Source organism: Crassostrea angulata, chromosome 8, assembly GCF_025612915.1.
Source record: "Crassostrea angulata isolate pt1a10 chromosome 8, ASM2561291v2, whole genome shotgun sequence".
Lineage (NCBI taxonomy): Eukaryota > Metazoa > Mollusca > Bivalvia > Ostreida > Ostreidae > Magallana > Magallana angulata.
Window position 1 is genome coordinate 36,622,800 of NC_069118.1, and position 27,626 is coordinate 36,650,425.

A 27,626-nucleotide genomic window follows, 5' to 3' on the forward strand; every position below is an offset into this window, starting at 1 on the left:
TCCGACATTTACCATTGTTTACACAAATCATGCTGTTTTCTGTGTTTTCCCTCTAGTAGTCGTACCAAGCGTTTAAGTGATTACGACGTATAGTGTATAAATATTATTTTTTCAAGGAGACAATATCATGTTGGCATCAACAGTAAAGAAATTTTGGGTAATTATACAACTTTATTTCATTTAACCAACGCGAATTTCCACATGCTACCGAAAGACCGAAGATAGCGAAGAAATATGAACTACAAAACCACATGCCTTTCAATCGAGCAAAATTTCCTCAACAATATTTACATCGGCATCAGCATTATCAGCTGATTATTTGGATAACACCAGAGACACAAATAACAATGTTATTTATGTCTCTGGTTAACACTTATTATTTTTATTTTGACGGTCTTAATAAATGATTTAACAATCAACATAAAACTTATTTAAGCATTAAATCGGGTATTGTTTATACGCACGACCGTCTTGTATGTAAATCACTCAGCAGCTATTCGCACGACCGTCGTGTATTCACTCTCGTCAGCTATTCGCAAGACCGTTTTCTATTTACTCTCATTTATTTCCTTTTTGCAAAACTGTTGTGTATTTACTTTCTCATCGGTTATTCGCACGACCGCTGAGCATGTTTCTTATGTTTTATAGGTAATGTTTTGTTTCATCCCCTGTAAAGTTTGACATGCAGTGACTATACATGTACAGTATGATGCAATAAGAATTCGTACAAAATGGCGGCATGTTTACATTTGAGACGGAATTAGGTCACTCTTCAAACTTCAGTTTTCATGTTTAAAAATATTTTTAATAGCTAAAGCTTACCTAATACTTTCTAAGATGACCTTTCAGTCGAATAACACTTTCTAGTTGCCGAGGAATTGTCTGATATAGGCTTTTTATATATTCAGGCGTTATCTCAGTCCAGATGCGCTGGATTTCATGTAGATATAATGTTCTATAGTTAAAATGACAGATGTCCTACGGACCCGGTTTAACGATAGAATTCGTCCCATTTACTCGCTTCGTAGCAAATAAAAAAATTATGTCGCGCCATATCTTGCCTAAATATTCATATGATTGGTCGCGAATACCTACAATGTTGCTCTTTAATTCCATATTACCACATTAACTGTTTTTGCAACGAAACGACTGCCACTTTTAACATCATGTTTGAAAATTCGCTGTTTATGGTCACCATGTTAACGTTAAAATCCGAGACATTCCGAGTGCGATTTCCGACAAAAGGTCAGGCAAATTCAAACGGGTATTTTAACAAAATGCCTTGGTACGACTCATTAAATGGATATTTTGTGGACTAAACTACATATGCATGTTCAAAAAGGATTGAAATGTATAAAAATGTGTTTTTCCCCTGCAGATTATTTATAACAGACTTAAAATTGACGCAGAGCTAATCCGCTTCGCTGCTGCTACATTGCAAGTATATGGGACGAATTCTTACTGTGACCTGAGCGTAGCCTGGTCACGGTAAGATTATTCTTTCTAGATTTCATGGAACATGTTTTCTTTGTTTTGTATTCTCCCAACTCTTCCCTGAAGTTTTCTTTTAATCAAAAGCCAAATATTTTCAATGATGTTGATGTTGGGGTTATGTGCTGGCCAGCTCATTGTTCTTATGCCATTTCTGTGTAAATAATCTTGGGTAGAAAGCGCACAATGCACTGGGGCATTTTTCGTCTTGAAAAACAGTTTCCAGTCAGAAAATGACAGGCCACAAATTGTCGTCTAGTATCTGCTGATATTTATATGCTTTATTGTTACCATCTACTGCAGAAATAATGCCGACTCCATGCCATGTGAGACACCGCCAGACCTTCACTTCGTAACACGGCTTGGTTTTCCGTGCCCTCACCAAATCGGGTTTCCAGCCCTCGCCTCTCTTTCTCCACACATACATGTATTCATTACACGAGAATCTTGCCCTACCACTATCTTGGATTCGTATGATCACCTTCCTCCAGTAATTCTCTACAGTCAGTTTTCGCTTTTCACGGCACCAAGATACACGTTTCCGACGATTCACATCTTTAACAACTACACTTTCTTCTTTGAAACCGATCTTCTGTAAACCTACCCATTTTTATGTAAATGAAACTGCAAAGTACGTTTTGAGATTGGTCTTTCCCTATTCTCATTGAATTTTGATGTAATGTCTTGTAAATTTTCTCTTATGTTAACTTTTACTAACCGCTCTTACTTTCTATAGTCCCTTGCTGTCACCGAGGAGGTCCTTTCTCTTCAGGGGATGTTTTCTATCGAGCCCCGATGTTCAATATGCTTTTTTAAGCTCCCAACAGTAGATCTTGGTATATGCAACGTATTTGACACATAATCGATGGTTTTACCTACTTCAAATAATTTCTGAGCGATTTCTTTTACATAATTGCTTAGTTCTTTTCCTTTGCGACCCATTTTACTTTTGATATCTGAGATTTGTTTACAAATGCAGACGAAAAAAAATCTTGTGACATATTAAAACGTCATCGATGCTATAAATATAACCCATTTTATCCCCCTTGCAATGTAATGATGCGAAGAGTAATGTAAACATGCTGCCATTTTGTACGAATACTTATTGCATCGTACTGTATATATGTATTCTCTTTTGAGAAGAAGACAGGCATAGCCTACATCCACAAAAGAGAATAGTATTTTTGAAAATGATGATTAATCATAATGTTAACGTTTTAAAGTGACCAATACATGTATTTATGTCATACATGTTTTCCTTAATTTTTATCCCACATTATCTTTCAATTTACGTTTATGACAGAAATATGTGGATAAATAAAATTTTAATGTCAGAATGCATAATGTTAACATTCCTGCATTCGTCTACAAGAAATCATCTTGAAAAGTTCTGCATGTGTTGGCAGACTTACAATATATATTGAAAAAGACTGAATATAATTTGTAATCATTTAGATTTAGATTTCTTTTGACAGACAGGACACAATGGCGGATTAATGAGATGTCTTGTCACACAACACAGGAACTACTCAAATGAAGGTATTTCGTTAATACACTGATTCTTTGTGCTGGGTTAGCTACTGTATATAATTTGAATTTTTAAGAAAATGCTTTTGTTTCTTATAGAACATATTTTGCAGATAAGTACACTAATAAATCCTGAGTAGTTTATGATTTTTTGAGAAATGTTCTGCATTTCCTCTGAGATTATGAAAGATCTTGTCAAACCAAACAGTTTCCTATTAGACCAAATTGGTTTTTTTTGCACATGTTGCAAGATGGTGCTCTGTCCCAAGTTACTTTTGCCACACAATTCTTGAATTATTCTATATTAAATTTTATAAACACCTCTAGGTTTCAATGATGTTCATTCAATAGTATGAAAAATACCAAGATTTTTCCTTTGAAATGTCCCCCTCTAGCTTGTCAGGTTTCACTACATGGCTAAAAATAAAAAGTCAATGGGGATTTTGCATTGCAAATGAGACGAAGGTACCCGGATGATAACGTTGAAAAATTGTGCAAGGTATTCCGAGTGACTTCCTTATGAAGAAAAGATGTAAACATTTGCCATTATAAAATTCTGTAAGAATTCTGTTTTCATTCCTATGAATTTTTGTGAGTGCAAATAATCATGTGTTAATGAAGATACCAGGAATATTATCCCTTTCATTGATTTTAATATTGCACCCTTTTCACAGATACATGTATGCATACATTTATTAAAAATCCACCCAATGTGCTGCATAAATATCTTGGGACAGACTATAGTAATATTCAATCACATCAGCTCTTTCTTGTCAAGGTGAAATCGATTGCACATTTTATGATATGCCAGTTTAACTTTGTTGAACAATTTTGAAAGACATTGCATTTAATCCATATCAAAATATTGTGTAAGGATTAATTCATACAAAAATGTTTCATGTCTAAGTGGGATCAGTTTATACAACTGTATTCATTTGGTGTTTTTACAAGATCAGTATGAACTGCAAGTGTAACATTTAGGACTTGTGCATACATATATATATATACATGTATTAAATTGTTTTTTTAAAGATTTACCTTTTTTCAATCTTAAAAACATTGAAAAATTGTACAGCTATTGATTAAGAATGAACCTGAAACTTGATTTGATAGGAGAGTATTGCAAAAGACATTCCTGTTGACTGAACATAATTATGGATTATTTATCACAATTACTGTATTGAACAAATATTGATTAAATGTCATCTATGACATCACAGGACCATCACAGTTTAATAATAACATACAAACAAAATTTGAAACATGTTTTAGGATTGTTTCCCTATCTTTTTCCTACCTACACACTTCAAGTAAAATAACTATGGTTAATAAGTTTTTGGTGAATGATTATAATTTTGAATTAAGCCTAAGATCTTTCTTGATCCCGAAGCCTGACACCCAAATCAAGTTCAAAACCGATCAACCCACAGTGAAATATGAGCTTGACTTAATGCATTTCTTGACAGAATTGAGCAGTTTAAAAAGGCATTTCTCCGTATTTTTACATGTTAGGTGACAATGATCTTGTGGTTATTGGGTCTGGTCCAGGAGGATATGTAGCTGCCATCAAAGCTGCTCAACTAGGAATGAAGGTAAAAATAAAATTTTAATCTATTATTCATTTTCACTTACCAAGAAAAAAGTACAGTCAATATCTATTATTATCAACAGAGAAATACTAAATGCAATGGATACTTGAAGAGATTTCAATGTCTTTTTAGTTCACCTGAGCCGAAGGCTCAAGTAAGCTTTTCTGATTAAAGATTTGTTTGTTGTCTGCAGTGGTTGTAAACTTTTCAGATTTTCATCTTCTCCAGAACCATTGGGCCGATTTCAACCAAAGAACAAGTGCACTTAAGCTATAGAGAATGGGCCCTTTTTCAGTGCCGTTTATATGTAGAAAATATCAACAAATTGCTTTTTTCTCGTAATAGTTAAACACTCATAGATACTTCTGATTTATATGCACGCTTAAATTTACCAAAATTAGAATACAATTTGAAAAACTGAGGATTTTTAAATGCCTATAAATAATCTAAATCCGGAAAAATCGAACCGAACCTACTTGAATTGTGTCTATTTAAATCAGAGGGAGGAGACATTTAAATCAACATTGCTCTGTTGGTGGATCGATTGGCGCGTTTGCTGAATTATACTTTATGCATTATTTTACTCCTGAAAAAAATCGAATGAAGCTTTGAAGTTGCATATTACCATAGTGACAAACAAACATTCCTGACCATACAAAGATGATGGAAAGCGATCTAAAACGTGTCAATGTTTTACAGTGAGCACATTTGACAAACGTTTACCTGTATAGAAACCACGTGATTGTTTGAAATAATTTATTCCATGCATGAGTTCAAACATGGGTCATGCAGGTAATAGCTTTCGCTTGCTATAGGAAAAACCTTGAAATTTTCATACGTTTTTCATTTTTTAGGTACCAGCCTAACCGAGTACAAACTTCTTACTTTCACGGGAGTTTACTAAATGTATAATGCGTATTTTGTCTTTTCCACAAGTTTGTACTCGGTTAGGCTGACAGTAAACAAAGGCTTTAAAATGAATGCCTGTCCTCGATTTACTATACAAAATCACGAATGTCTGCTGACCCCTACTATGTTTTAAAGCTTCGTGCATTTTATATACAATAAATTCAGCGCTAAAACTTGTTAATTCTTATGGAATAGATATCAATAGATAATGTTAGGGGAAAAAATATGCTTAATTTGATTCTTCATATTTTCACTTTTCACCGGGGCCCATAAGTGCACTCGTCCTTTGACACAAAACATTACAGGGTAAAGGGGATTCAAGTTTGTTCAAATGAAGAGTCACACCCTTTTTAAAAGGGACTTGATTTAAAATTATTAAAAATTTGTTGGTATCTTTCAAAAACAATTAAGTTCAAATTATGGTCCCCAGGGGTACGGTGGGGTGACAAATATTACCAAACCCCTTTTATTGTTTTAGATTTTTCTTTATTCCTTTTTTCAAAGGAATAGAGAAAAATCTAAAACAATAAAAGGGGTTTAGTAATAGGTTCCATCATTGATTAACCCACCATGCACTTAGTTTGCCTACTACATTACAAGTGGAAAAGAAGATTAATAGAGGTTCACTATATGACCAATAAAGCCTCGCTCAATAACCAGAATTACTGTCAAGGATTTCACAATTTTTTGTAATGATTTTATAATGTCTGTTGTTGCTCAGGTGAGTGATGTGGCCCATGGGTCTCTTGTTTAGCCAAAATTAGCTGCAGGTCTGTAGCTCCCGGTCTGAAAAAATTCGGATTGACGACCTGGGAGCTACAGTGCCTCCCATACTAAAAATCTGCAATTTACGGCGCACAAACAATTGCGCTAGATTTGGACTGATTAACCTTATTTGCACACAAATTCTGTGAAAACAATAGGTACCATTTAATTCTTCAGACAATTTACTACTGATATTGTTCCTTTACTTGCCTCAGACTTTCTCTTAAACATGCTAACCGACCTCGGAAAACGAAGTATATGAATTTACTTCGAGATCGAGAGTCGCCATTTTCACGTTTAAACAAACAACAAAACTTCACTTTAAAGGACTGGTAATGGTGTTTAAAAGAATACCAGAGGCAAGTGAAGTGATGATATCTGTAGTAAAATGTCCGAGAATATTTTGGAAACAAATATTTGTACAGAATATGTTTGAAAATAAGGTTAATCAGTCCAAAACTAGTGCAATTTTTTGTGCGCCGTAAATTGCAGTTTTTTACTAAGGGAGGCCCTGTAGCTCCCAGGTCGTCCATCTGAATTTTTTCAGACCGGGAGCTACAGACCTGCAGCTAAGCCAAAATTTGATCAAAAGTGGAGAATGGGTTGCAATTTATACAAAAGAACAAAATTATAACTGGATACCAGGGAAGTATGACTGCCAATATTGCATGTTGTGCAAGTTGTGTGGGTATACACTTCACTTATTTTGTCAAAAATATCTTATTCTTAATATGATGTCCATGTATCAACTTGTATACTTGGTAATGATGTCATGTCTATAAAGCATTCTTCTTAAATTGTGAAATGCATTGTTTATGTATTGGGGTGGGGGTGAAGAAGGGCTGTAAAAATTTTAAATCTCATGTTTCCTTATTTTTTTATTTAATGGGAATTCAATGCATATATTCAGAAAGATCAGAAAGATTTGCACTTCAGAATAAGGCTTTAAAGCAAATATGAGACTCCCTAACACATCTTTTAATGTGCTAAAGTACTCAAGTGACTGTTGAGGCCTGTAGGCCTCTTTTAATAACTTGCATTATTAATTTTAATTTTGTAGACAGTTTGTGTGGAGAAAAATCCAACCCTTGGAGGCACTTGTCTTAATGTAGGCTGCATCCCTTCCAAAGCTCTGCTAAACAATTCTCATTTTTACCACCTAGCTACTTCAAATGACCTTAAAAACAGAGGCATTGAGTGTAAGTGCTCATTTTTTTTTTTATCTCTTCTGAGCTGAAAGCTCAAGTGAGCTTTTCTGATCACATTTTGTCTTTCATCTGTCTGTCTGTCCATCCGTTTGTTCTTAACTTTTTACATTTTTCAACATCTTCTCCAGAACCAATTGGCAAATTCCAACCAAACTTGGCACAAACGACCAATCAGGGGACTAAACCAAACGGTTCCATTTTCTAAATATGCACATGATGCATTTGCTTTTTTTTGTGTGTTTCAGTAAATAAATTATTTCATTTTATACTTTGATATTTCTATCTTTGAAAGGAGTAGATGATGGTGTAAGTAGGTGAAAGCATATAACTTTCTAAGATAATTGGTTTGTATGGAAAATTATTTGATACTGTTATAGCAAAAAAATTTGACCAAGCAGCTTTAATAAACATAATTATTTTGATGATTTCAGTTGATGGCATTCGTCTTAATCTCCAAAAATCAATGGCAACAAAAGAAAAAGCTGTGAAAGGACTAACAGGAGGCATTGCACATCTATTCAAACAAAACAAAGTGAGTAATTTCTATTGAATATAAGTATATCAGGATAGAATTCACTGAAACAATATCTAGTACACGCTAATTTTAGGGTTAGGCGCAAAGCATGCGCACTTTAGTGTAAAACTTGTAAAACCACTCATTGACTACTATTTCTAAAATAACAACCAATCATACAACTCTTACATGACCCCAACACCTTTTACCCTTCACACTCCAAACTCAACCAATGAATGTAAAACACCATGAATATGAATGTGTGTGGAAAAGTAATAAATTCCAGTGATCTGTCATTATACATGTATATCAATATATTAAAGTAAATATTGGATCAATGAATAAATTACCCTGAGACATAAAGATTAAATATTATCAAATTCAAAGAACCAGGAATTCAAAGCAAAGTAGAATCTAAATAATCTGTCTGACTCCTGTTAGTCAACAGAGAAATAGACAGGTGTACATACAAAATGCAAAATTTAAGATAGTACTATTTTATACTTAATTGTGTCATTGGCGGTGGATGTTTGTCCTCTAATGCAATAAGAATTAAATAAATAAAAGTCAACGATGTACGTATTTTGCATTTTTTTCTTATAGTGAGCGCGCCGGCGCGAAGCGAGCTCTACCGGCAAGGCGTGTGTGAATAGAAAATTCGGACTAGTTGCACATTCATTCAACGGATTTTTTTGGCGTCAGTAAATCGGACCAGTAATGCCTTGTTTTAATCGTCCCAGTAGTTCCCTATAAATATGGTTTCCTATTTCACACTCTCACGAGAACAAGATAAAAGACTATGTACATAATGCATTGTAAATAAAATAATTCCATTACGTAAGACTAACAGAGTTGTCGTTCCTTCGAGTGACGTCACAATGGATTTCTTGCACATTGATCCCACAGAATTTTTCGGAGTCAGTAAATTTCGACCCACAATGCAATTTATCAATGTCGGACGATCTCACTAGACTTGATTCCTTCTCGCGAGAATCAAAGTTAAACTTTTGAGAAACAGATAAATTGTGTAATTTCAAGAATATCATGCTTTTTAAGTAAACAAAACAGTATATTTCACTTAGTTTTTTTTTCAGGGTTTTTTCAAAGAGACAGACGACACTTGACCGACGTGAACTTTGACGTCACAATAAGGGGAAATTACTCTAAGTAGTTATTGTAAATCTGCTGAAATATAAATACCAAAATCTTCTCAAAATCTTGCAAAGCTAACGAATGGGGACATTTTTTTTTTAGATAGGAAATAAAACAGTTGTAACTTGCTCTCATTTGGATGAATGCTCACATTTATTTTATTCACTATATAATTACAGTAATTTCCAGGAACGTTTTTTAAAAGGGGGCGCGGCAGCATCATTCAAAAAATATTTACAAGCAAAATGAAAAAGAAATTCTCAAAATCAGGGAAATTCTAATCCGGGTAAGGAATGGTGAGTGCGTAGTATGCATTTATCTCTTTAACTGCTCAACGGTATCTTTGTTTTCACATTTATTACATCCTCCCCGGGGGGGGGGGGGGTCCAAAACCGTTTTTCTTATATGATCAGCAATTTTTTTTATACGTAAATTACATTTTTTTTAAACGGGGGGGGGGGGGGGGGACTCTATGATAAGTCAATTTTTTATATGTAATAAGTTTAAGAAAAATGTCTGCTACAAGAAAAGAGGAAATAAACTGCAATAAACATTATGTTAAAATCTTTATTATTCAACAACATTGTATCTGAGATAAATTATATTTAAATAAATAAACAATCTTATAAATTCTGAATAATGAAAATTTACTAGAAAAAAAAGGCATGTTTATATTTTATTTTGCATTCAAATTCAGTTACGTTGATATTTTTATTTTTATTGATTTATCATAATTCATTATTTGATTACATGCTGCGCTCGCCCCAACGGTCGCACCGTAAAACATATTATCATTCGTGGATGTGAATTCTGAACCTTAATGATATAATTTTGAAATTGTATCATTAGTGGACGGTTGGGAGTTCGTTTATGATAAAATTATATCATTAACGGTAAGATGTCTGACTACTAATGCAACGTTATATTATTAGTGGACACTCTATCATTAGAGGTTGCTACATAGCCTTATTTCTAATGTGTTTGTTTACATCGAAATCACAAAATTCAGAGCTATTCAAGCTGGTAGCAGTTTTATCCGATATTCAGAGTTTTTACTCTGATGTATCTGTAATTCAAAGGCAAATTTTAAAAATCATTAAAAATCAGAAGAAAAAAAAATTTCAAAAATTGTTTGTTATGAATATGATAAAAACTTAATGAAAGCAAAAATAAAAATATTCTCTCTTTCACAGGTCACAAGGATAGATGGATTTGGAAAAATTACAGGCCCAAATGAAGTGACAGTTTCAAAGGCAGATGGAAGTCAGGAAAAAATTTCCACCAAAAATATCTTAATTGCTACTGGATCTGAAGTTACTCCATTTCCTGGTATAGAGGTAGTAAAATGTGTTTATCAATTTTGCTGAATATATTTTGTCACCTTATCAGCATCGTCGGAACCCATGGGTTTTCTATCTGTAGTGTAATGGATAGAAAACCTGTGGGTTCCAACAATGCCTTTAAAGTGGTAAAAACATTGCTGTATTCCTTAGGAACATTAAGATTTTGATAAGGAATGCTACCTCTTTTCTTTTGATTGGAAATTTTACTTGAAAATAGATATAGGTGACTCTTAATAAAACTAAAAATTTGAGGGACCTTGATTACCTTATTTATTCGGACGAATCGTCGATGCGGACGACTAGTCGAATTGCTCATTTTTAGCCCAAAATTTGATAAATTCCAACAATATGTCGATCTTATCGCTTCAAAATGGCATATCAAACTGCAAGTAACTTTATCTGTGTATGATGCACAGGATGTCTCCGATATTGCTGCCAATTGTGATTAACATTTTGACAATAACGCTTTATATTATGTTCTTTTCAAGAAATGAGAGACGTTTCACCTTACAGAGAAAACTCGAAATGTCTAGCAAAGTCTCATTGAATTTTGTTCTTGTACATTCTTTATCAAGCGTCATTTAAAAAAGCATTTTTGTGATTCACGTGTAGAATTTCTTTCGAAATTGTTTAATCAATTTGTTCAAAAGTTTATCAAAACTTTAACTTATTAAATTACCGTCAATAATGAGGTGTTTTTAGAAAGATTAATAATTTTAACTGCTTGTTGTCAATCGTATGTTTCTACGTATTATATATATTAATACTGTCAGATACATCATCGGCTGCTTTAGTGTAACGGTAACGCATTGGGCTTCAAGACGTAATGCTTTTAGTGGCAAGAGTTTAAAACCCGCTGTCGGCGCTAGCAAAGTTTTCGTTGTAAACATTTGCCGTGCTCTATTTCAGCATAGTATGCTTACGCTATATAAACCCATTGAATACTATGCGAAAATAGATGGGTATTGAATATATAGCGACAAACTTACAGCAAGCATATTTTAAATAATATACAATATTGTGTCAGACCACACATTTACAATATTTTTTAATAAAGACCAATTCCTATGCTTTTCATTTAATATAATAAAGGTGTACCTTATCTTGTTTGGCTCTGTATTTTGATTACCTGTGAAAACTACAAGCCAATTATTACGATTTTTGGTTTGAAGCTAGGATAAGAGGAATCTAAATTGTGAAATTTATGACCTTACCATCATTGAGGTTTCATGGTTGAAGCAAATTTACAAAATATGGTTGGTCAGATTTTCAAAAATCTTCTTCTCTGCTTCCACAGGTTATGATGTCCATTGAAGCCCTCTTGTAAAATTGCTGGCGGCAGGGCCAATAAAGTCATTTTGTGAAAATTATTAAACCTTAGAAAATCTTCACTCAGGTTACTGCCAAGGCCTGTGGATCTCGTTTTAAAAATGAAAGGCCAGGCCGTGGATTTAGGAATTATAATAGCTATAAAATTTGGTGTATATATCTTATCATTTTTTACTGTAGATTCCTTAATAATTTTATAAACTCCATAATATGATAATAATTAGTTTTTATTTACACTTACAAATGACTCATATAATACATATATTGATCCTATTAAAATTTTTTTATGTCAAAAGATAGATGAGAAAACAATAGTGTCATCAACTGGTGCCCTTTCCTTGGAAAAAGTTCCAGAGAAAATGGTGGTCATTGGTGCAGGTGTTATTGGAGTAGAACTTGTGAGTATATAATTGTAGTTCTTTCCATCAATTCATTTGTTGCAGTAGTAAATGTTTTAGCATGTTTGTGTTGATTGATCAAAAGCAACTACAAGACACTTAGATACAAAGCATATCTATTTCTTTGCATGTTAATAATGTTGATATGCTTAATTAATGGTCAAAAGAAACTGTATTTATATGTATGCTACCTCTTTTGGGTACCTGTAAAGTGCGAAATAAAATTAAAAGGAAAAAAAATGAAATTAAATCAAATAAAACCGGCAATTCAAAAGATACAAAACATTGAAACAAAACAAAATCAATTCAGAGTAGACAGAAATGTTTGTAGATTTTTTTTTTACATATAAATATTCACTACAAAAACAAAATGTGTTGTAAATATTGTAAATTGTATATATAGGCCTACAATAAGACAATTTCCAATCACATTTTTTTTTAGGATAGGACATATCATATTATTTAAAATCAAGTGTACATTGAATTAAAGATCAATTTCTTCAAACTTTCACATTGTTGAATTCAGTTCATCAACTTACCATTAACACTATGTATATGAGGGTTGTTGGGAAATTATTGAGACATTTACTCTTATTCCTTTGAAAAAATAGTTTAACCCTTAAATATTATCCTGAAAGTACACCAGGATAAAATATACTTTGAAATTGAAGGGTAGTACAAACCGATTAATCTTATATCATTTATTTGTACCACATGGATTTTGATTGACACGTAATTGACGTGCTGAATACTACAAGATTTTCTCACGACTTCCGTCATCATGGTTGACAAGGTAAAATGGAACGTATCATCACTTCCTCTATAAATTATAAATGGCTTATGAATTTCAGTTCATTTTAACATGAAAAGACATAAATATGTCAAATAACCCTCAAGGGGCCACACTTACAGAATGAATTGAGTTTTTAGCAACTCCAGTGATAAAATTTTTAAAAGATAATGCAAAATTCATACTTACAAAATGATAATTCTGGTTATTTTAAAAACTTTGAACAATTATTGCCTGGGAGAAGTAGAAAAGACATTCTATCAACAAACCTATCCAGGAGAATCTTCGTGAGCCCTGCATGTGTTTTGTTTATTGTAAATATGCATGTGTAATATTATAGGAGGCGGAACCCTGTAACAAGTTGTGATGTACAGTATATATCTATGGACCATTAATAATTATTTATTTTAATGAAATTATTGAAATTGATTTAAAGGGGCGTGGTCATGTTTTTGGTCGAAAATTATTTATTCGATTTTAATGCTTACAATGCTTCAGTAAGACATTTTTAATAGGCAACAAAAATTGAGTATCGTTCGATGAGTTATAAGTGAGTTACAGAGCTTACAATTCTTTGCTCTGTAAACAAAGCTTTTGTTTACAATTTGAATGTTGAAGTGAAAATTCCAGTTTTATACCTAAAATAAATGTGTTGGAAACTGTTTATTTATGCTTAGAATGAATAAGAAGATAGACAAATCAGTTTGAACATTTTTTTACTGGTATATTGAACCTATATATACCAAATCAGAAACTTTTTTCAAGTCGGTTTTTTAATAAGATGCATCATACTGTCTCTTTAAAATAGTTGACCCATTTATCTAATGACTCAGAAACATTATGTTTTTACTTTTAGAAGAAATAGTGTCACAAACACCAAAACCTGTTTAATGATATCAAGATTTAGGGGCCAGCCCCTTATATTAGGGATCTACAAGGGGCCAGAAGTGTTTTCTAAATATCATTAAAATGATTGAAGTTTACTTTGGAATAATTGAAGCAAAACTTTTTTTCTTTACATTTACAACTTTGATTCTAGCTTTAAAATGAGAATCTGTTATGTAATAGGGATATTTAGAGGCAAAAATTTTGAAACGTTATATAACTTTTCAATGAAAAATATTTTGCTAAATGTTGTAGAAAAAAAGTCATTTAGAATTTTGATTCTTAACAACATGCTATCTTCAAAACTGTCATAGTGACTCCCATTAGGGAGTAACATGCTTGGCCTTCAAAACTGATTGTCTCATACAATATCTAACAACTAAGAAATATTTTGTTATAACTTCAGATCAAAAAGTATTGCAAATACCGAAACCTGCTCAAAGACTTCAAGATTTAGGGACTAGCCAAAAGTCTTTTGAAATATCTCAAAAACCCCACCCCCATATGAATGATTTAAGGTGGTATGGGACATCTGTGGATATTAATGTGGATTAAAATTTTAATTACATTATCATTAAAATTATTAAATACATAATAATACATAAATGTATAATAACTTTCACCAGTTTTAGAATTTTTAAATTTTACAATATTTAACCAAAAAATAGCTTTTAAAAATATTTGAAGAGGTAAAAGTTGTAAACCTCCCAACAGGAATTGATCTCATTACCTACAGATTCGTAGTAAACAGTCTAACCCACTGCGTTATGCTGTTAGGTAACCATGTTGGAAAAGAAACTACTTATACAGAGGGTTCTACTTAATCTGATAGCAGTTAATTGAATAATTCGGTTAATCTGATATAATACCAAAACACTGAACCATTTCTAATATATTCCTTTATTTTTCCCCTGATAATCTGATAGAAAAATCGGTTAATCTGATAGGATTGTGACCATGTAATAATGATTTCCCACCCTCTTACACCTGTATATTCCTTTGTTTCATTGTTTGACACCCCTCTTGTGTACATAGTAACTCTTTACAGGGCACTAGTTACACTTCAACGCACACTTGGTTTTATTGTTTTTTTTCTATAAACAATACATCACAACTTGGAAGTGTCCCATACCACCTTAATGTTTGCAGACATCAAATAATAAAAGTGGGTGTAACATTCAGAGAAATCTTAAATTAGGGTTTAGACTCCAAAAGCTTAAAATGCAAACATGAGGCTCCCTGAGAAGTCCATCTAAGGGCTATGGTACTCAGGTGACTGTCAGTGCCTGTGGGTCTCTCGTTTGAGATTCTTCTCATATGTGGTATCAATTCTTTTATTTAGGGATCAGTGTGGCAAAGATATGGATCAGATGTTACCTGTGTTGAGTTTTTATCAAACATAGGAGGCATGGGAATTGACTTGGATGTTGCTAAAAACTTCCAACGAATCCTTCAGAAACAAGGACTGAAATTCAAATTGGACACCAAGGTTACCAATGCAACAAGAGTTGGGGACAAAATCAAAGTGGCCATTGAAAGTGTTAAAAATCAAAAACAAGATGAGGTAATGTTGGAAAAGTTTAGATAACTGATAAACATGTTTATTTTATGACTAGACTTTGACCCGTGCTTGCACGGGTTGACATTGCATACCGCATATTTACGGAATAGGTACATCGACACACCTTAACAAAGCTATAAGCCTACAATAATGCTATTAATATCACTACACTTTCCTTAGTTTGAATAATCCAACTGTGTCTCGGGAAAGGTCCTCACCACAGTTAGAATGCCTCCCTTATACCCGTAATGTAGCAGAAAATTGCAGAATCGCTCCGGAACGATTTTGGGGAAAGTTAATGAAGTTGTCTTAAAAATAACAGTCAAATTCATCACAACAAACCTTTTTGAGACTGCAAATACCATTCAACTAAAAATTTTAATCCATAGAATGTAACTTTTTTGCATGTAATAAAATATTTTTTGTCATCACGAAGACAAAAGTAAGTACTTGGTTGAAATGTATATTTATTTTATACTTTCTCTCATATAAGAAATCATTAATATATATGAACAGAATATATAGCAAAAGTCCAATGAAAATTTACCCGTATTTGTATTATCATTTCTGTGTTTATTTATGCAGATGTGTGGAAACATAAACTAAAGATCCCGTTAGCGTGAATGTGTTGCGCAAGCGCAAGATTGTAAAATCCAAAAAATCCAGGTGATTTCCGGGATTTTTTGAGGAATTTTCGTTGATTATTAATTAGCGAAGCTTAACTTAGAAAAAATAAAAACAAATTGGTAATCTTCAAGTACCAATGATGTTTAAAATATATAAAACAAAAGACAGTATTCTTCCGATTTCTCAGTATTAAAGACCAAAAATTCGAGTCTATTATTTTAATATAGTAGTATAGATATACATGTAAATAAATGCGAAATTTTTGCAGAAAGAAATGAGATCTTATAACATAACAGCAGTCCCCTATTTTTTTCTTAGGTGAATTTTGATAAAAACAACAACCATTATTTTGATACTTTCAAAGCGAGAGTCTGAGGGAATAAAGTAATAGAATCTTATAAATGGCAATAGCTTTGATCTTATTAATTGCTGCAATAATTGACTAATTTGATACTGATGATTCCTTTGGCCCAATAACAGACAGTTCTGTTCTAGTTTGTAACTCTTTGCTATTAATGATTAAATATGAACAGAACCTTAGGAGGACCTCAGTATAGACAGTATGTATATGTGAAAAACAGACAGATCACAAAAGACACAAAGACACAAAAAGGATTGGCTATGAGATATACACTGTAATATCATTGAAAATAATTTATTAAGCTACAAATTTGCATCCATGAAGGACAATGGCACATTCAGTCACTTCGAACTGGATTATATACAGTATATCGCACCACAAGAAACATTTTGAAAGGTAAAGGCACTTCATATTAGCTATAAACAATATCTGTTTATAATCTATGGGAAAGACTGTTGTGAAATCATTAGAATTCTAGTGGCTCAATTTTCATGGTATTTGTAGGTAGACCTCTCCCTCGAATTTACATCCTCCTTGAAAACAAATTTTGAAAGATTTGGTTTACTTATACTGAAATTGAAAACCAACACATATACAAAATTACATGTCTTTAGAATATTAAGCAAAAATCCAACAATCTACGAAATTTGGCCCCCACAAAATTAAATGATTCTACAGTAACTTGAGTTTTACATCTTTTTGAAGAAATTGCATGTAAGTGCAGTGAAGTAATATATTTTTGTCCTTTTCACTTAATGAAGTCTGAATAAGACTTTTAAATGTGGGACTGAGCTTAAAGTCTACTGAAACTGTGCATAAACAGTGTACACTCTACTCTTTTCATACATATATTTAAAGTGATTTTACTTTTCACGTGATCATTTTATCTTGCATAAAAAATGGTATTCTATGAGGATAAAATACAAGTATAGTAGTGCAACAAGAGATGAATTTACTATATGTCAATGTTCAGGAATAACCAAATTAATCATAATAAATGTTTTTTAAATTTTACACAAAGACCCTCTGACCTTAGGTATATAAAATTCTGGTCCAAGAGTACCTCGGTAAAGAACTATCTACATCGATTATCAGAAAAGTCTGAACTGAATTAAATACAAACTTGATGTAAAAAAAATGGAGACTAAAAATCAAACGAACACAAGGTTGACAAGACATCCTTTTTAAACTAAGATAGTTATAGTAAAAAGGATGGATGTTAATTTTTTTTTCTTGCAGAAGTCCTCTATTCCAATATGTAATGGTTTATGCAAGCATTACAGCCGACGACTTAAATGCAGTTGTCTTTGCAATAAGACTTATTACCCATTATTTTATGTTTACAACCATCGAATCTATCCATGTCATTGCTGAGCTTGCACAAAGGGAATCTGGTTTCTTGGGTGTTAAAATGCAGGCATTGGTGAATCTTTTAAAAGATTTGCTATTCATTCTTTAGTGAAAAGTATAGAAAAAAGATTCAGTCTCAAGGTGATTGACTCCCATTTTTATTTGATAGACATAATCTGATAGCTATAGACTCCTAAATATTTTTGAAGATAGAAGTTTTATGATGTTCTGGACTACTGGTTAACAGGTTAACAAATAGTGTCAAGCTTATAGAGTTTTTTAAACTTTGCATAGGATTTATATACACTTTTTGTTTTCTTCAACTACTGGTACATTGACTTTTTTGGTATGATTTTTCAGTTGGAATGTGATGTTTTACTGGTTTGCATTGGCCGAAGACCTTTCACAAGTAACATTGGTTTAGAAGAATTAGGAATCCCAAAGGACAACAGAGGAAGAATAGAAGTCAATTCAAGATTCCAAACCATTGTTCCAAGGTCTTTTAACCACTGAATACCATCACCCTAAACCTATGTCTCAGTCTCAGCATTCAAGCTTGAATGCTGAGACTGAGACATACTAGGTTTAGGATGCTGGATGAGGTTAAGGTTTTTTAACTGGTTAAAGTTTTTGTAGCATTTGCTCTTTGATAGATAAATCTTAGTTATTATTGGTTCAGTCTTTATCAAATTTGATTAGATGATGCATCTTGTGATTCTGGTGCACCTTACACGCAAGGATGCTGAATCAGAGCCAAGGGTTTCAGATGCTGGAGGGGGTTTAGTTTTTTGGAACAGGTCACATGTTTAATAAATAATAGTAATATTAAAAACTTGCATGGTTGATTTAACTTAATATAAACGGATCGCAGATGTAGCTTCAGATACGGGGTTTGATCTCCATTAGGAAGGATGCTAAAAACATCCCCTACCAAATACTCAATTTTGTTTAAATTTGTTGGTAAAGAATATATGCTAAGCATGTTTTCAAAAATACAGTATTGTATGATACAATACACTCTTCTGATAATTCATATGACACAATATTGTATAGTATCATAGGATGTAATATCGTTTTATTTTACTGTATTGATTAATCTTGTATCTTACAATCCCATATGAAATTGATGTAATATGATTTTCAAACAATATTTTAACATATCATATACAATGTTGTGTAAAACCACACTATAGTATCGATGAATATCCAAGATCGTAAACTATGATTTTCATATGATATGATAAAGGTGTTGCCCCGTCTCTGTAAGCTTTGTAATATGTGATTACCTATGTTGTTGAAGATATACCCAGTATTTTGGATATGAAATTAATTTTGAATTCGCTCTCAATACATAGATTATACATAGTACATGTATCAATATACGGGGGTACCATAAGTGTAAAACATCAAGACACCTGCATTACTTACATAACATCTATTACCACTTAGTCATGTGCTTCATGATACTTGTCAATGTAGTTCTAAATTTAAGTGCAAAAGCCGAGAAATAAAAATGGAAAAATTATGTAATTTTATATTTATTTGCACTGTTAGCATGGTTTTTACATTCTAATGAATAAACTTGTTCCTCTTGCAGTGTTTATGCCATAGGTGATTGTATACAAGGACCAATGTTGGCACATAAAGCAGAAGATGAAGGTAATGCATTCAGATAATATATTTGCAATGAGTGTTGCCAGTTATTATTTTCTCGCTTAACTTGTTGCGAAGAGGATATAGCATCACTGCTGTGCGTATGCATGTATGTACTTTATTCAGCTGTTGGGCAAGATTCAAAGAACACCCTCACACAAATGTTAATCAAACTTTATACACTTCTTTGACAGGGTAAAAGGAGAAACCTTATTGATTTTCGAATAAATTTGTTGAATATTTATTAAAATATTGTTTTAATAACAACATTTTAACATTAATTCTGTGTACAACATGACAACATTGACCTCCAGTTTTCACTTCTGTAGAAATAAAGTGAATTTAAACAGTTTAAATTAACAACGTGATATTTTTGTGATTTAGACCTTGTAGAGGCAAGAAACAAACATTTTCTAGAAATGGAGAGATAGAAGAATGTCCAATGTTAAAAATTAAATCAGGCAGGAGATTAAATTCATTCCAATTTCTATCAAATCAGACAACCACCTGACCACTACAGTACCGATCACTAGATCTTTAGCTACGTTTCATTTATATGAAATATAAATTTACCTACGCAAATCGTTAATTGTATGTCACTAAGTTTAGCTAAATAAGTAAACTTTGAAAATATGGGCTGTTTTTCTGTTAGGAAAATGGAAACGGTACAACCATGTAAATGTTACACCACCTCCCTCCAAATATACTTGTATACACCAAAGAGCTTGGGGATAGGGATAAAAGAGATATTACATGTGTATGGATAATTGTTTCAAAGTAGTTTCAAGAAATATATACATAATAGATCTTCAGTTTTTGGCTCACTTGAGCTGAAGTGAGATTTTCTGATCACTTTTTGTTTAGTGTTTATCTGTCCCTCTGTTCATCTGACTGTAAACATTGTACATTTTGGACTTCTTTTCCACAACCACTGTGTGGAAGCGTCATTAGGTTGTGTAGATTCAAGTATATTCAAATCACAATCCTTGGGGAAGGATTGAGGCCACATTGGGAAGTGAACATTGCACAAAATTGAATTCGTGAATTATTTGTTGAGCTGAGAAAATTACGGCGATCTGTTTTCAATTACTTTCTTAAATTTTGGTTTGTTCCTTCATATAACAAAACAAATGTTGACTGTGTTTTCGGGCAACATCGATAATATCAGCCCCCTTGGGACGAAAATGTTGCTAAGCGTCGGGCAATATTTCGTCCCTCGGGGGCTAATATAATCAATGTTGCCCTCAACCCAAGTCAATATTTGTATAATATGAAATTGTGTCATACCACGCTGCACTATATGATATTCAAATAAAGATTATGAAATATGATTTTCATATAATATAATGAAAATATAAGGTCTCATAAAGGTGATGCCTCATCTCGATGCAGGCATGTAGTATCAGGAAACATTTTGATTTTAATTTCATATAAAGAATTTAATTATTGTGGAGTTGGCTCCCCCCCCTACTTTTTAGGAGTATTTAAAAAATTGAAAGGAAAATAAGGAAATTAAGAGTAAAATTAAAGTTAATGATATATCAGGCACACACACACGAAAATGGTATGAAAATGTATTTTTTATTCTTGGCTATCTGCAAGGATCAGACCCATAGATTGGCTTTCTTTTCCAGGTATAATCTGTGTTGAAGGAATGAATGGAGGTGCTGTCCATATTGATTATAATTGTGTCCCATCGGTCATTTACACACATCCAGAAGTGGCATGGGTTGGCAAAACGGAAGAGCAACTTCAAGAAGAGGTAAACTTTTAATCTTTGCTGAGATTTGGCTCAGCTTAAATTTAGGACTGAAGCCTTCATATAACCTATTGATGGTCATTCATTACAAAATTACATTAATAAATCTATTGTCTGGTTATTTTGGGACAGTTTCAAAACACATACACATACAGACCCTGAAACACACTACTACACCAGCTGTACATTTCTCGCACGCTTCTCACACGCTATAATATTTGTACGATACGTTTCTCGCACAGTATGGTATGCTTCTTGTACGATACAATATGTTTCTCACATGATACGGTACGTTTTTCAGTCGATACGATACGCTTTTTGTACGATAAAATACATTTCTTGTACGATCATTTGGTACTTTTTCTATATGCCTTCCATACGGTTTGTACGCTATACAATATGAGTTTAATTTCTAACAATTGATGATTATTTACTTTTTTAGAACATCTTATTCACATTAGTTTCAAAGTATTTAATTAGTTAAGATTACCAGAAGTTTAAATAAATATATCGTCATTGACAATCTAAAATTTGGCCTCATAGACAAATACCCCGGTAATACCCAGCCAAAGCAATAGTGGAAATAAAATCATCCTGCCATGTTTCTCATATGATACAGTACGTTTTTCATACGATACAATACGTGTGCATCAGAAACGTTACATTGAAGATGAAAATTTGCTGTTTTCCCTGAATATTACCATGACATTTTGGTCAAAACACCCGAACTGCGTTTTTTCATGAGTTTTCAGGCCCAAAGTGTTGGGTGGGGGGTTGCACATTATACACAATTGCATATTATATAAGACAAATTACTATATTTATGTGCAGCTGGTGAGAATTTATGCAATATGGCCGATGCTTTACCTATTTATGTTAAAAATTCATATGAGAATATTTGATTTGATTTTTGAAGTTGATTCATTGTATTGCAGGGGGTAGTATACAAAATTGGGAAGTTTCCCTTGGTGGCTAATAGTCGTGCCAAAACCAATGATGATACGGATGGTTTTGTCAAAGTCTTGGCAGATAAAGAAACAGACAAATTGTTAGGATGTCACTTTATTGGATCAGTAAGTATATTTCAATGAACTCAAATGTAACAAAGCAAAGTGTAAATTCAGAGTTTGTAGTGTTGAAAGTAAAGTAAACTGATTATAAGTAATTTTATCAAATTACTTTAAAAAAAAAATGAAAACTAGTAGATTATACTTCTGAAACTGTAAGAAGTTTTTCAACATTTGTTAGTTTTTTTTATCTTTCTGATCACCTTTTGTCTGGCATCCATCTGTCTGTCCACCTGTCTGTCTATCTATCTGTCTGTCTGTAAACTTTTTACATTTTTAATTTTTAAATAGGAACATATATCAAGTAAATCTTTAAAAATCTTCTTCTCTGATATTGTTCAGCCAGGAAAGCTCATATCCTCATATCAAAGTAACAGTGACCTTCTTTCAATTTTTATTATTATTTCTTAATGGTTCATTTTAGAATTTTGTTGTCTTTATTAAGTTGAGGCCTAGAATTAAGATTGGTCAGTTGATGCCTCTTAGATCTTAGGATATGATGTACAAATAAATAGGCTTCATTTTAGACATTGTTTAATGTATTGTCAAATGTAGGAATATGAGAGTTTATAATTTTTAGCTCACCTGAGCTGAAAGCTCAAGTGAGCTATTCTGATCACATTTTGTCTGTCATCCGTCTGTCCGTCGGTCCGTCCGTAAACTTTTCACATTTTCAACATCTTCTAAAGAACTACTGGGCCAATTTCAACCAAACTTGGCACAAATCATCCTTAGGCAAAGGGGATTCAAAGTTGTGAAAATTAAGGGCCACACCCGTTTTCAAGGGGAGATAATTAGAAATTAATGAAAAATTTCGAGAAATTTTCAAAAATCTTCTTCTCAAGAACCAGAAAGCCAGGAAAGCTGAAACTTGTGTGGAAGCATCCTCAGGTAGTGTAGATTCAAAGTTGTGAAATTCATGACCCCCAGGGGTAGGTTGGGGCCACAATGGGGGGTCGAAGTTTTACATAGGAATATATAGAGTAAATCTTTAAAAATCTTCTTCTCAGAAACTAAACAGCCAGGAGAGCTGAAACTTGTGTGGAAGCATCCTCAGGTAGTGTAGATTCAAAGTTGTGAAATTCATGACCCCTGGGGGTAGGGTGGGGCCACAATGGGGGGGTCGAAGTTTAACATAGGAATATATATAGTAAATCTTTAAAAATCTTCTTCTCAGAAACTAAACAGCCAGGAAAGCTGAAACTTGTGTGGAAGCATCCTCAGATAGTGTAGATTCAAAGTTGTGAAAATCATGACCCCCGGGGGTAGGGTGGGGCCACAATGGGGGGTCGAAGTTTTACATAGGAAAATATAGAGTAAATCTTTAAAAATCTTCTTCTCAGAAACTAATCAGCCAGGAAAACTGAAACTTGTGTGGAAGCATCCTCAGGCAGTGTAGATTCAAAGTTGTGAAAATCATGTTCCCTGGGGGTAGGGTAGGGCACAATCGGGGGTCGAAGTTTTACATAGGAATATATAGAGTAAATCTTTAAAAATCTTTTTCTCAGAAACTAAACAGCCAGGGAAGCTGAAACTTGTGTGGAAGCATCCTCAGGTAGTGTAGATTCAAAATTGTGAAAATCATGACCCCCCAGGGGTAGGGTGGGGCCACAATTGGGGGTCGAAGTTTTACATAGGAATATATAGAGTAAATCTTTAAAAATCTTCTTCTCAGAAACTAAACAGCCAGGAAAGCTAAAACTTGTGTGGAAGCATCCTCAGGTAGTGTAGATTCAAAGTTGTGAAAATCATGACCCCTGGGGGTAGGGTGGGGCCACAATGGGGGGTCAAAGTTTTACATAGGAAAATATAGAGTTAATCTTTAAAAATCTACTTCTCAGAAACTAATCAGCCAGGAAAGCTGAAACTTGTGTGGAAGCATCCTCAGGTAGTGTAGATTCAAAGTTGTGAAAATCATGATCCCTGGGGGTAGGGTGAGGCCACATTGGGGGGGGGTTAAAGTTTTACATAGGAATATATAGAGTAAATCTTTAAAAATCTTCTTCTCAGAAACTAATCAGCAAGATGATTCTTTATAATTGTTAAGTCTTTGGCTCCAGGACAATTCTTCGGCCTCACAAGAAGACTCAGAGTTTGATGTAGCTAAATATCCCATATATAAACATTTGTAAAGGATCTTTTTGAGAACTGCAATACTCAACATGTGATATGACTATAAAATTGAAGCAGGCAGCTATTTTTTCATTAGAATCTTTTTGTATTACTGTATTGAGTTATTGCCCTTGATTTATTGATTCTTGATTATTTTTAATTAATGCATCCACTGTTAACCAATTATTGTGATGAATATTTTTATACAATAATAAATATTCAATGTATATAAGTTGTTCTGCATAAGTAGTTTTGGGTTAGGCCAGATAAGTTTGTTTATCTTTGATTTCCAATTTTTAGATACTATGAACTATTTTAGGCCTGCACATATATAGGGACAATGTCTATTGCATTTCGATGAGCGACCGATTGGGTTTAACCTTGAACAGGTATGGATAGATTGAGTGTGTGGACATCCCTGCTCTATCTAATCATCGTGTTTTCTAACCTATGATACAGAGTGTGCGGTCATTCTTGCCCTGTATCGCATTAATACAAGTGTGCGGTCATACCTGCTTGTATTGGTGGTGGTTGCGGCGGAGCAATAGTGTATGGTCATCCCTGCTGGTGTTCTGGCCTTTCTAGCGCAAGTGTGCGGTACTCCCTGCTTGCGTTAGGTTGAGCTGTTGGCGCAAGTGTGTGGTCATCCCTGCTTGCGTTATCCCTGCTTGCGTTAACGTGGTACCTGTTCAGTTGCGTAGGTGTGCGGTCATCCCTGCCTGCGTAACGTTGAGTCCCTATATATGTGCAGGAGCAGTGATTAAAGTCTGCTCTTGTAAATAATGGCAGCAATCAGGGCTATCCGAGTTCCAAGGGGGAAAAATGGATTTTATTTATACAGGATCTACATGTATTATTGTACATTGTCCAGATTGTTTGTATTATGACTCCATTAAGCTGACTTTATCATACCTATTGTTCCTCAGGTGAGCGATGTGGCCCATGGGCCTCTTGTTTATAAACCTATTGAACATTTTGAAATAGATTGATACAAGACTTATTGTTCGGGTGAGCAATGTGGCCCATGGGCCTCTTGTTAGTTTTGCAGTTTATTGTACATGCATGTATTTACAAGATGTGTACATTAATTTCTTGTATTTTGTTTTTGTGAATTATTAAATAAATGTTAACTATTAAACTTAGTATTTGTTTTATAATATTGCACACAGGGTACATCATTTGTCCAGATAACTCTTTCTGAAGTTTTCAAGATTTATTAAAAATTATTTGCACTTCAGTTGTATAGATACCATGCACCAGATATAAGCATCAAACTGTGATTTTTTGATAATCATGAAAAAAAATAATGAATATGTGACTACACTTATTTTTGGGGAGGAAAATTATTAGGTAGTATAAATATTAATTCATAAACTGCTATTTTGAACTTTAAAATTTGACCAATATTTAATGTATTCAAAGAAAACAATGATCTTCACAAAATTCTCTTATAAAGGCATAGTAACAATTTTAGCTAATATAGATATTTTTATTTTATCTTTACAATTTTAATGCCTACAAATTACAATGCTTTTTTTTTTGGGGGGGGGGGGGTGGGGGGGGGGGGTGTTTTCAAAGGTCAATCAAAATATGTGTGCCAGTAACTCAAAAATCTTTGTTAACAAACCTCAGGCCATGTTTTTGTTTACATGTTGTCAATGAGATCTTATTAGAAAATACATGGTTTAAAACAAAAAATGCAAATGTGACAAACAATTTGTGTTCATAACAAGCTCACAAATTGAAAAAAATCTGCATTTATCTAAAATAAACCATTTTTATTTTTAAGAAGAAAATTTGAAACTTTCCATCACAAATTGTGACCATGCATCTCTAAACAATTGAACAAAATTTCATGAAAAATATGTAATTTATATATATTTATATATATTTTGTAGATTTGTACATTACTAACTGAAAATTCTTATTCCATTATTTTTTTAAAGAATATTTATTCTTTTATACCAGCTAAGGTGGAAAAACCTTATTAAGTAAATCATAAATGTGTCTTCTCCTTGTGAGCAGGTCTTCAATCATAGTAATGATGTGATAATATTGTATAATGCTATTAATATTATTTTTATGCAGGTGGCAGGAGAACTCATTAATGAAGCTGTATTGGCAATGGAATATGGAGCTTCCTGTGAAGACATAGCTCGTGTTTGTCATGCACATCCAGTAAGTTATATCTTTTTCTTAGAATATGAAACTTGTAGGTTTAATTAATGCAATTTATACTTATACGTGTATTATTGTTTTTTTAGACTGTTTCGGAGGCACTTCGAGAAGCTAACTTGGCAGCCTATGCAGGGAAAGCTATTAACTGTTAATGTGTAGCATTTGCTATAAAGTGTTGGTGATAATATAGAAATGTGGATTTTATAAAACTTTTCCCGATTTTTTTAGTCCTAAAACAGCAATTTTGGAATCCTTGTTTTAGTTTTGTTTATCGGAACATTTGAATATTGGTGATAACAGTGTGTGTAAAATTGTATGATGCTGTCTGAATTATTAAAGGGGAAAATATTTTGATTAGACAGGTAAAAGAAATAAAATGAATCTCATAATTGTATTGTTATGTCTTATCAAAAATGGTGAACCACATTCTGACAAAGGTACTAATAACTACTATTGCAAATAACAAAAGAATTGACCTGTAGGGGAGATGGATTTCCCCGGGAAAGATCTCTTTTGAAAATCAAAGGTTTTTTTGCTATTTTCTATTGTAAATATTTCTAAATTTTTCGAATGTGCATTTTGAACTTATCATATATTTTCAAAGTTGGCTAAAACAGCATTTTCTCAGTAAAATGGTATATTTCTGGGGGTGGGGGGGGGGGGGTTAAGCCAAAAATGCAGGAGGAAGGTTTATTGATTAGAATAAAATTGGGTGGGTCAGTTAGAGTTTTCCGTCCCCTTGCCTTCCTGACGTTAGGTACGTTCCCTTGTACAAAGGATGCAGCTGTTAATACGGAAAGAGTTCAGTTGAATGTACAGTGAATGATGATAGTGTTCGAACGCTGGTAAAAATCCTTCTACATTTACAAACATCATTTTCCTGTTATTTCTGTTGGAAAAACTATGGCGACATGCATTGACCTATGAAATTGCGTCATGCAAGACTTTCGATAGTTGCTAATATATGTCCTTGGTTGTTAATAAACGCATATAAAGAACATGTATCGTATAATAGACAGTAAAATCTATACTTATAAATTCAGGCATTTTGCAAATAA

At 33.1% G+C, this 27,626-nt stretch overlaps 1 protein-coding gene across 1 annotated transcript; it reads left to right on the forward strand.

Annotated features, from left to right (window-relative positions):
• LOC128159442 (dihydrolipoyl dehydrogenase, mitochondrial-like) lies at nucleotides 1–26,958 on the forward strand. Its single transcript, XM_052822538.1, has 14 exons — nucleotides 1–157; nucleotides 2,967–3,030; nucleotides 4,531–4,610; nucleotides 7,342–7,480; nucleotides 7,921–8,021; nucleotides 10,349–10,492; nucleotides 12,124–12,225; nucleotides 15,243–15,464; nucleotides 18,160–18,296; nucleotides 19,397–19,458; nucleotides 21,087–21,214; nucleotides 22,147–22,284; nucleotides 26,479–26,568; nucleotides 26,655–26,958. The coding sequence occupies exons 1-14, from the start codon at nucleotides 128–130 to the stop codon at nucleotides 26,718–26,720; spliced, it is 1,503 nt and encodes a 500-aa protein (XP_052678498.1). The 5' UTR covers nucleotides 1–127; the 3' UTR covers nucleotides 26,721–26,958.
• The last annotated feature ends 668 nt before the right edge of the window (nucleotides 26,959–27,626 follow it).

Bases quoted from the DNA above. Each gene is read 5' to 3' on its own strand.
- LOC128159442 (XM_052822538.1), top strand. From the start codon at position 128: ATGTTGGCATCAACAGTAAAGAAATTTTGG. The intron at 8,022-10,348 runs GTGAGTAATTTC...TCTCTTTCACAG, and splicing joins ATCTATTCAAACAAAACAAA to GTCACAAGGATAGATGGATT. The intron at 10,493-12,123 runs GTAGTAAAATGT...TTATGTCAAAAG, and splicing joins CTCCATTTCCTGGTATAGAG to ATAGATGAGAAAACAATAGT.